General features: G+C 41.2%; 1 protein-coding gene across 1 annotated transcript; it reads right to left on the reverse strand.

Annotated features, from left to right (window-relative positions):
* Positions 1-927: 927 nt before the first annotated feature.
* LOC146691733 (zinc-binding protein A33-like) lies at positions 928-3756 on the reverse strand. The gene is made up of 6 exons (XM_085431684.1): positions 3320-3756; positions 3090-3185; positions 2778-3008; positions 2644-2666; positions 2349-2467; positions 928-2220 (listed from the first exon to the last, which is right to left on the reverse strand). Exons 1-6 carry the CDS (start codon positions 3719-3721, stop codon positions 1718-1720), a joined length of 1374 nt encoding a protein of 457 aa, XP_085287810.1. The 5' UTR covers positions 3722-3756; the 3' UTR covers positions 928-1717.
* Between the last annotated feature and the right edge of the window lie 7253 nt (positions 3757-11009).

The following is an 11009-nucleotide window of genomic DNA, read 5'->3' on the forward strand; positions in this document are numbered from 1 at the left end:
TAGTACTTTTCAATACTTTCATAAGGCATTTTATTCATATAGTGTATTCAGGACCAACCTGCATGTTTGAGGTCATTTCCATGTTGCAGACTGAATCTGAGGTCACTCAAATGATACCTGATGGTATTACATGATAAATAATCTAAATCTCCACAAGGGCTCTTTAGAAAATTGGCACAGTATTGCACATTTGCAACACTTTCATCACCAACTGAGCACATACACTGAGATACACTGTCATCTCCTCAGAAGCCAAGCCAAGTGTGACTACAGAGGCGCTGGTCCGAAGTACTATAGATCTTATGTCTCCAACCTCAGGGCAGTTGGCACATCTCTCCCCTCCCTTTGCTCGTCTCGTTTGTTTTCTTTCTATTCCCATCTAAACTTGTGACCTGCTTACTGTTACCACTCCTGCTCGGAGCCGTGTTGTCAATCTCATAAACATCATTGCTCCACTTTTGATATCTTTGTCCTGCTTCATTAGTTCGGTGCTTCTTTACCTCTGACCTGTGCGCAGTGATTTATGAACAGCACACTCACATAAAGTACCTACATGTTTGAATCCCATGTACAATATACACACAACGATTATATTTATGTCCCTCTTAATTTATTTAAGGAAATTAACTGGTGCTAAAAAAAATTATTGATTTTCTCTGTAATGTTTTGGGACAACACTAATGTCCACGAACTTACAAAAACAACGGCTTGAGCTTTGAAAGTTCTCAGATTTGATTTAAAGAGAAATTCATTTAAAATAACATTTGACATATTCTGCTCAGTGGCTCAGTTCTCTGTTCAAATATCAAATGATTGATTATTTAAAGGGGATTTTGAGAGAGAAAAACAGTTGCTACACTTTTAAAGAAATTGACTGTGTAGGGAAAACAGTGTGAGTAAACAACAACAACAACAACAACAACAAACCATAGAGGAAACACATTTTTATTCCAGAAATTGAAATTTGACACAATTGAGTTTGCAGTAAGGTTTGTACATTTACAAATCAATTTTAACTCAGTAAATATGAACAATATACTGATGATTAAAACAACTTTCAAAATAGCAAAAGCAAAATTCCCTTCATATAAATCTGAAAAATACACGTTTCTCAAATTAAAGTAATTCAAACATAATTCCCTCACAACCACAGTTAAGCAGGCTTGTCAGTCATTCTCCATCTCGAACCTTCATTAGCTCTGCCAAAAGCAGACTCACACTCGTGTAAAACATGCAGAGGAGTCCAGACTAAATGAAGCCGTATGCCCCGTTCTTCCATTCTTCCCTTTTCTCCCTCAGTGTTTTCTTCTCTCGATCCCTTTTCTCTTTTAATTTGGCCCCTCTGTTTGTTTTTCTTCATTCTTTCATTAGTTGAAAAAACATAGCAGGCATTCCAGCTGTAATACCACCGAGATTCAGTATCAGCACGGCTGTGGATTCATACATGGGAGTGTTTTAGTGGTGAAAAGACTGAAAAAGAGAGCGAGATTGTCGTACACTATTGTCATGTGGTATTACCTCATAACCATTCATTCATGTACTCTGTATACATGTAGACCGATATTAGCCACAATATGGGGCATTGTGGAAATACTGTATATCTATTACATTCAATCACTGAAAATTTTGGTTACATTGTAAATATCCACAACATTACAAAAAAGAGAGTTTCAAATGAGTCCTTATTTTATGAGGACTTTGTAGTTTTGCAGAATGTCTATTTTACTTGTGTTATCCCTACTGACAATTCAGGTGGAAGAATTTTTGTCTTACCGCGAAAGTATGGAAAGAGTTTTTCGGTAAAAGTGTATCTGATAATATGTATGGGCACTTTCCGGCCAAGGTCAAAAAATGATAGTATTCCTTTGTCATAATTTAAGTTCACTCTGACCTTTTGGGGAGGTGAACTTTCCATTGCCTCTTTGGAATCACCTTCTGGTGTAAGTTCACGCAGAATGTTAGTGCAAACACACACATAGATGCCCCAGATCTTTTCAGAAACACTGGTTTGAGCAGCCACACCAACAGCCCAGTAACCATCTACCTCTACATCCCAGCTGTGCTTTCCAGAACTAAAGCTTTCATATCCAAGAATATCTGATTGATGCAGCCTTTCAGGGTTTTGAGGAAATAATGTAGAATCGCATGATGCTAAACAAGTCAAATGTTCTGATACAGTCATTCCCTGGGAGCAAGTGTTGGGATCCATAACTACAGGAGCTTTGGGAAAAAACAGAAATAGAAGGTGTTAGTACAACACCCTGTTCTTTTATTTAATGAAAATGTTCAAAGGGAACTTCAGATATAAGGTCAAAAAGGTGAGTCAGAAACAACAATATTTTGCTTACTGTATTGGATTAGAGTCGTCATTTTTATCCAGACTGAGAAGAGCAGTTTCCCAAGGTGTTTGGCCCCATCGATCAGAGCTCCTGATGGAGTGACTGGATCTGAGAGTGTGCACTGAGATCTAAAAGAATGGCCAAACAAAACTAAACAAAACAAATCAAATGCACCGCCGTTGATTTTTATGTGATTTATTTTGCCTTTTTGTTCACATGTAGTCACTCAAAGAGAAGTGAGTGGTTATGATGGACGGATTTTCAAACTTGAATACATCATTAACCAGCAGTTTCTTGTACTTACCGCTCCATAGTGGATTTGATGTTCTATCAAATAAAGAGGAATTATTATAATAAAATTATTATTTTTAAAAATCTGTGCTTCAGATTTTGTTAGATGGCAAAATTTAAATCAAAAGTATTGATTACCACACATACCATCATAAATGCCATGTCTCCAGCTTTCATCTCCCCCTCTAAGGTTTTGATTTTGTCTCTAAGTGAGGAGATCTCAGCAGTCATGTTTACGATCTTCAGGTTCATTGTCTGACTCTTGAGTCCTGCCTCCCTCCTCACTGCATCTATCCTCCCAGCTTCCTCTGCTCTCAGGAACTGGTAAAGCTTCTGAAACTCTCCTTTGATGGTCTTCTCTGTATCCTGGGCCTGGAGCTGAGGAGAAACACAATTCTGATGGAAGACAAGATACAATGTTTGCTTTAGCTTCAATAGCATTATATGTCTGTAACTTACCTTAATGTGGTTAGCCATTTTATCATATCTGAGTTTTTCTGCTTCAAACGTCCCCAGTTTGCTCTTTAAGTGCATCACCTCAATCTTGATTTTAGTCTATAAATAAAGTGAATAATTATTACATAGTATACGGGGGATCACTTAGTTAGGTTTCACTTAGATTATTTAAAAAACATTTGTTAACTTTTGTTAACTACCAAATTAAAAACAAATATCCATGCACTGCTTACTCTGTGCTCTTCTGCTGCTTCGTTGATGGGGACACAGTTGTGTTTCTTATGTTGTTTTGCATCCCTGCAAACCACACAGATGAGCTGCTGGTCATCCTGACAGAAGAGTCTGAGTTTCTCCTTGTGCAGACTGCAGAGCTCCTTAGATGCTAATGCAGCCTGACTCCTCTCTCTTCTCAGGTTGTCAGAGAGATTTTTCAGTGCCAGGTTACGTGGTGCCCGAGACATAGGAAATATTTCTTTACAGACCGGGCAAGCCTGAAGGCTACTCTGCCTCCACCACTCCTCAAGACAGTACTTACAGAAGCTGTGACCACACAGCAAGATAACAGGATCCTTAAATATATCACAACAAACAGGGCAGGTGCAGTCCAGCTCAGACTGTGATACATTAGAAGCCATTTTGTCGTTTTTTTCCTTAAGCAGCTTTACTTTCACTTTCACTTTCAAAGAGTCACTCCAGTTTGCTCAAATTTAGTACTCACGGTTGAAGCAGCTTCAAAAACTCTTATTAACTGACCTTAACAACTATTTAATGGATTATCTTTTATGGATTATCTATCCTGTTATTCTTTTGAAAATCTACATACAGGACAGCTGTGGGTGCAGATGTCATTTCTTTCTTCCTGTCCACTAAGAAGAAAAAAACACTGGGGGAGGAGCTTTCTTTGACCCTGTGAGACAATCACATGATTTGCACTAGAAGGAGGAAATACTTTTGTAGCGGAGGTGTGGTCCCGGGCGCGGCTGCAGGGGAGGAGTGGTGCAGTGAGCTCAACGGGGCGGTGCTAGAGACTCAGGTGAGAACAGCTGATGGCGTTTGGGCTGATGACGGTTTCCTTCCCCTTTTTTAGTGAGAGGATAGGAGCGGAGGGGGAGCGGGGATCAGCTGAGACCGGAGCTGTCCAGATTACGGACTGTCACAATAAATGAAAGCTAAAAATAAACGTGGCACCTGACAGTAAAGAACTGTGTGTGTGTGTGTGTGTGTGTGTGTGTGTGTGTGTGTGTGTGTGTGTGTGTGTGAAATGCTTCTCACAACTTTCTTCCTGGTTGGTTTCTGTTAAGCAAAGACAGAGAGGGGGACAGAGAGACTACACTTAAGGCTTGTATTACAATAACGCTCCCCTGAGTTTCTTTAAAAAAAAGTATTTTACAACAGGGGTGCCAGACTTCCAGCCTGCAGGCCACATACGGCAGTTAATAATGTCAATTGTTAATTGCCCAATTGTTATTGGCTCTGCTGAGAATCTATGCAGGTAGGGATGGGGGGCACACCATGTGGCCAATCACATGCAAAGAAAGAGTTGGCTCATACCATTATGTGAAAGAAGGAAGGAGATCTGTGTTCTCCAAAAGTTGATTCTGTTCATCTGAATGTAGCGTTTTCAGTGGGAGAAACGTTTCGTCACTCATCCAAGTGACTTCTTCAGTCTCAGCTGACTGCAGGTTTCCCCAATCTTATAAACAGTACATTCGCATAATGACTGAAACTAGCCCACTGAGGGAACAATGGGCTGGGAAGTCAGTTACTTCATCATGATTATGCAAATTCCATTCACAGAGAGTTGCGGAATGGCTGCAATCACAGCATTATAAGATGGTGAAAGATGTACCCTTAGGCCCCCTCCTCAATTCAAAGATGGTCTTTCCCTTTTCAAGTAAATGGCCTCCTTGACTCTGCACTCAAACCAGCGTTCCTCCCTGTCCAGGATGTGTACATCCTCATCATTGAAAGAGTGTCCACTGGCCTGTAGGTTTAGATAGACTGCAGAGTCCTGGCTTGACAAGGTAGCTCTTCTGTGTTGTGCCATCCACTTCGCCAGAGGTTGTTTGGTTTCTCCGGTGTATAAATCCTGGCAATCCTCCTGGCACTTAACAGTGTACACTATGTTAGTCTGTTTGTGTCGGGGGACGCGATCCTTGGGGTGGACCAATTTTTGGTGCAGCGTGTTTTGGGGTTTGAAAGCCACCGAGACCCGGTGTTTAGAAAAGATGCGTCTCAACTGCTCCGATAATCCTGACACATACGGGATCACTACAGGTTTTCGCTTAGTCAATGGCTAAGAGAAAACCTGTAGGCCTGAATGGGCACTTAAATCCGTCTCTAATTCTTAACTTGTTTGATCTGCTGCTCACCACAAACAAGCACAAGGACTTTTTGGACTTTTAATTGTTTTAGAGTTTTTCATACTGATAAAAACCTCCATTCATACTACACAAAATAATTAAGTAATAAGCAGTTAAAACCTGTTGAACCCTAATACCCCCGGTACCAGGCTAAAACATTTCAACAACCACCAAACAGCTAAAATAATTGAAGAGCAGGTAACCCGATTCCACCAAAAGATGTAAACAAAAAACATGTATCTTTCACCCAATGAACATGCCATCAGGAGCTGCAAGCAGACATCTCACAGATTCCAAAAGTGCAGGTTTCCTTACTAAGCAAATTTCACAGAACCAGGAGCAAAAGAAGACACTGTCATGAATTTTGCCTTACCTACGCTGTCTTGCTTCCACATTTTATTTATACTTATTTCATATTGTAAGTCATGTGCCATGTAAAGTGCCTTGAGGTGATTCTTGATCCAGTTTGGTGGTACATATATAAAAACTGAAGTGATTTAACATTAGAAATTCTGAAGCAGATACATACTGGGTAAAAGTCATGTATGGCTACGTAGAATCTGAGATCACGTATTTTCCAAATTGACGATTAACTTACATCAAGTCACTGTTACAAGCAAAAGCACACCACCAATCATTTTTCTTCCATTCTCTTCCCCCCACCAATCGTTTTTCTCATGGCCATGCATTTGCGTGAAGGCACACACATAAGCTACATCCATCAGATTCTAGACAGTGAAAATTTCTAATGATTTGTCCTCTGACCACTGCAGCAGCTATCAAAGGCTAACTGTTTTAACATGACAGCACTCACCACCATGTGGCTACTACAGTTCCCGCTCTCCCCGCTCTACTTTAAAAAAAATGTGGAGTCTGTCCCCTCCCGCTTAATGTAACCAACTTGAGACATGGCATTGATTTGATTCAACTGTTGGGTTATCTACATCTCTCACACTACGCAGTGTGAGGTCAGTTACACAGCTTTTCCCACTTACCTACAGGCTGGCATAATTATTAGAGCAGGGTGCTGTGGTGCGACTGTTTCTATACTTAAATATTATGTCCATAACCATAAAACATTCAATCTACATAAAGCCTAGTGTTCTGGATCTGGCCACAGTAGCATCCCAAGGGTGGTGCTGTAAAGCCGTCCAGAGCCACAATTAGATGGAGAGAGTTGGAAGAAATACTGGATGGTGGCCGGGACTGAACGAGAGCACAGCTGATGGTAAACTAATTTTGTTGGCCTGATACCCCTACCCAATACACACACATACACACACACAAACCACATGCTTCTAAGTGAAACACAGACACTGCACTGTGCTTTCACACATGAGAGTAGCCTCTCGAGCCTCTGAATGTAGGACGAAATCACACACTTTCCTGCTCTTTCCATCTTGCTTCTCAGCTGCTCTAACACACACTTGATCTCCATCTCAGCGAGTAAGGCATATGCTCCATCATCTGCCTCCAGGGACAAAAGACTAAATACTGGGAAGTAGTTCAGTGAGACACCAAGTGTTGGAGAAAAGTGTTGTATGATATTTGAAATGTGTTTGGAGACTTTGGAGAACATTTTTGATACAGTATACATATATATATTACAAAATCTCAAAGCATTTTTTTAGACCTCTAAAGCTCATCTCAGCTCATTAAAATGACATAATTAGACGTTAGACCTTCATGCATGCAAAAAGGTGTAACTGTAAACTGACCTCATTTAGAATCCGCAAATCCATTAACATGGATTCCTCGCCTCTGTAAACCCTACTCACAAGTTCTCTTGTGACAAAGGGGTGGGCTACACTGCTGAAGTGTGTGTTTTGTTAAGCGGGAGAGGGCCTTATTAGTAAGGCCTTATCAGTGCCTTATTAGTAAATCAGGAAGTCTGTAACCCAGCTAGGGCACCGTTCTGGTGGGTCAGAGGAGAGAAAAGACCTCATGTCCATCCCCTCCTGCCTGGCCATGCAAATCACACACTACATTTCTTTCAAGTGCAAATTTTCTCCCTGGATATATCTTCTTCTTCTGTTCAATGCACAATAAAACTCACCTCAAGGTGCTTTATTATTGCAGGGTAGAGACTCAACAAAAATAAAGAGAAAACTTTTTAGATGACCAAAAATGAATAAACACTTGGCGACAGTGGGAAAGAAAAACTCCTTTTTAAGAGGAAGAAACATCAGATAAAACAAGACCAGGGAGGAACAACATGTGCAATGACCAGTTGGGGAGGAGGGGGGAAAAGAGCAGAGAAAGATGGGAGAAAAGACTTGACTCACATTAAGAAGGTGAGTTTAATAACTGTAAATATTCTTAAGATAAATGTGTCAGAAACTTTCACTGTCTGAATGCAAACTGTTATTTTTTTAATGATTAACTAAGTTAAAACAAAACAAAAAGAAATTTTGAGGAGCAATGTAACCAGAGGAGCAGCTCTGCAGCAGGGCATTACATGAATTTACGACGTGTGAAATGTTTCCTTTGTTCCTCCCTGTGGCAGCTTGCTCCGGGCAATTACAGAAGGCAGTGACCTGAAGTGAGATCATTACCCCCACAACCTATCATCAGCCCACATCATTTTTGTCCAGTATGATATGATTGACGCAGGAAAACTTTTCATATGCTCTTTATCAGCTCTTGCAGTAACACGGGGTTGGTGGTAACATGAAAGTAGCTTTTGCCTTCTGCGTTTCCACCTTAAATAGCTGTTAGAAGTGTAATTTATCATCATGTTTTCCCAGTATTGTGGTAAAATCTTACACCGAGCCGTGGCACCTTGCCAAAGTCTAAATTGCTCCACACTTCTTCTGTTTTTTTCTGGGCACTCGGCCCCTGAAATAAACTCCATTTGCCATTCCATTTTGCAAACCAATTTGAGATGTAGGGTGGGGGCAGGAAAGGGAGAGGTATAGGTTAGCTGTAGTAATAACCATAAATCACCTCTGAAATGCTGCCATGTCACATGCCACACTGCACCACTAATGACCGGACCCATCTTTCACTGGGTATTTTTATCTGTGTGCCCTGACACTCGACTTCTGGAATCGTCCTCTCGTTTTACGTCGTCAGCACCTCGGCCAGGACTGAGCACAAGTTCCTCACATATCTATAAATACCAGCCAGCTAAATGGCATTTTCTCTCAACCCACCCCCTGCTTGGCAAGAACCGGGAGCTCTGTGACTTGGCACACAGACTCACAGTCCTACGCCACGAAACATCTTGGGGCTTAGCCCCCCCGCACCCCACCCCAGCGTCACCCTCCAGAGAACAGCTGGCCAAAAAAATAGATCCATCTGCCACTGCCTTCAAATTCCAAAGTGGTCTCAGTTTAATTGAAAAAGCGTCAATCGGGCTTCACAAAATCGTGTAAAACATGACAAATATCGGCACTGCGGCTCTGCTTTAGGCCGCCTGTTGGATTAACTCTTTAGACTGCTGATGTAGCTGAAGCATTAACATACCGTACGTCAGCGCATGTCGGCTCATACGCACAGGCAGTCTCACACACACCAAGAGGAACACACAAACACCTGTACATGCTTCCTTTGTGCAGAATGTTCTGCCAAGTTTTTTAAGCTTGCTGACATGCGGCACTAGAGACTGCAGTTCAGCAACAGCTTCTTGCTATTCTGGGATGTGTCACAGCACGAGGTTTTAATTCATTCTGCCAGAATGTGTCAATCACTTAGCGGCGGGGTCCAGGCCCGGGTTCTGCTGCTGGACTGAGAAGCAGGAAGGCACAACAGGCTAGGCCTTATTAAAGGAGTCAAACAAGGATTCAGCTAAACTGTGCTATTCATAGACTTTCTTCAGAGGTGGGGTGTTAGAGGGGGCGAGGGGGTAGCACAGGTAAAACAGACTGACACGTGCACAACAACAAGTTGGCTGTTTACATAGTTTAAACTAGGTGACAAATAAGAAAATGAGACTGATATTTCCAAGTGTTTATATTAAAAGAGAGTGGGGGTACTAGTCACAGAGCACTGTGCTTCACCTCCTTTCAAGATAACACTCTAAGTCTATTTTATAAAGCATTTTTTTCTAATTGCTGTGTATTTGAGAGAAAATGCAACTACAGCTTTCTCTTTCTTCTGCCATCAGGGTACCATTTGCCATGCAAGTTCCTGTACACAAGCCATGCCAAGGGTTTGAATTTGACCCGCCCAATGCGGTGCCAAAACACACATATCAGTCATGATGCGATGTCATGCCAGCTACAAATGGCATCAAATGACTTTGCACTACTTATCCTGTCCAATTCCATGTGATAAATGATGAAAAAGTTAAATTGTGCAGTAGTGTGACTTTGGAAGATGACAGACCTCATTTCTGTGCCCTGTCATTTGGTGATCACTGTAAAAAATGAACATCGTGAAAGCGGCTATGAAACTTAATGTGAGATACGTCTTTCCTTTCTTACCCACAAACACAAAGAAAGATATTTACTTCCATTAGAAGGTATAGTTTTGGTAAAGGGCTGCTCCCACTTTCCTGCCTTTTCTTTAGGGCGACTTGACTTTTTGTCTCTGGGATTGCCAGTTAAACTGCCAGCCAGTCCAACAAGGAAATTTTTTTTTGTTTTTTAGTGTTTGTGCAAAGCATTTGAAACCACAGAAACTTTGGCTCTTTTCATCTTACATAATATTACCAAGAAAACTTTGCACATAAACAAAAATTGTGTGTTTGTGAGTGTGTGTATGCGAGGGATAGTAAAAGAAAGTAGTGGAAAGCATTTTTCACTTTCTTGTATCTGTGTGTGTGTGTGTGTGTGTGTGTGTGTGTGTGTGTGTGTGTGTGTGTGTGTGTGGGCATGCGTGTGTGAACATTAACAGGATCTCTAAAGCAACAATCAGCGATCAGTCAGAGTGGTCGCTGACATCACGATCTTAAATAAATGACAGCATGGTAAAAGAGCGCTGATCCGAAGCCAGCGGGGCCCAACAGTCGGAGAATCTATAAGCCATAACAAACAATATTTCAAATAAACAGACCCCATGGCCAAGCCTGTCATCTTTCTGGGGCGTCTCCAAAACAGTCCTGTCTGACTTTACTCTCATGCTGTTTTCTGTTTGTTTTTTCGTTGCATCTCCAGCGTGTTTTCTGGCATCGTTGTCCTCTGTCTGATCCCCTACTTGTAACTGTATACAGATTAACCACCACATTTTCCTTTGACGTGTTTGCATAAGTTTGCATTTTTGCCTTTCATGTTTACATATGTACTGTGTATTTTTAAAAAGCTGGCTTTCTATGGATGTTGTTTTTGAATATAAAAATACAGTAAAAAGTCTATATATACTTTTGCTATACAAATTTTTTTCTGAATCCTTTATAATACTGGATTAATGGACTAATTGGAGACCAGATAGATAGATTGATAGCTAGATGTTTTTGCTCCTGTGGGATATATAAAACTGTGAGCACATCATTTGGGCCAAACTATTAATAAGAAATCATTTTGGTCCCCTCCACCCCAACCTACTCTGAACCCCATTACTTCTTTGGACTCTTGCCCGGTAGTATCCGCATGGCAGCTGGACGCATGCGCAGGAGCAA

The sequence above is a fragment of the Copadichromis virginalis genome, linkage group LG15 (assembly GCF_057382275.1).
Source record: "Copadichromis virginalis isolate Kocher_CV1m ecotype Utaka linkage group LG15, C_Virginalis_male_GT1.1, whole genome shotgun sequence".
Lineage (NCBI taxonomy): Eukaryota > Metazoa > Chordata > Actinopteri > Cichliformes > Cichlidae > Copadichromis > Copadichromis virginalis.

What these genes read in the sequence shown, in the direction of transcription:
- LOC146691733 (XM_085431684.1), bottom strand. Translation starts at nt 3,721, where the DNA reads ATGGCTTCTAATGTATCACAGTCTGAGCTGGACTGCACCTGCCCTGTT. An exon ending in GAGACATGGCATTTATGATG is followed by an intron (nt 2,667 to 2,777) that starts GTATGTGTGGTA and finishes TTTATTTGATAG; the next exon opens with AACATCAAATCCACTATGGA. An exon ending in GACGACTCTAATCCAATACA is followed by an intron (nt 2,221 to 2,348) that starts GTAAGCAAAATA and finishes TTTTTCCCAAAG; the next exon opens with CTCCTGTAGTTATGGATCCC.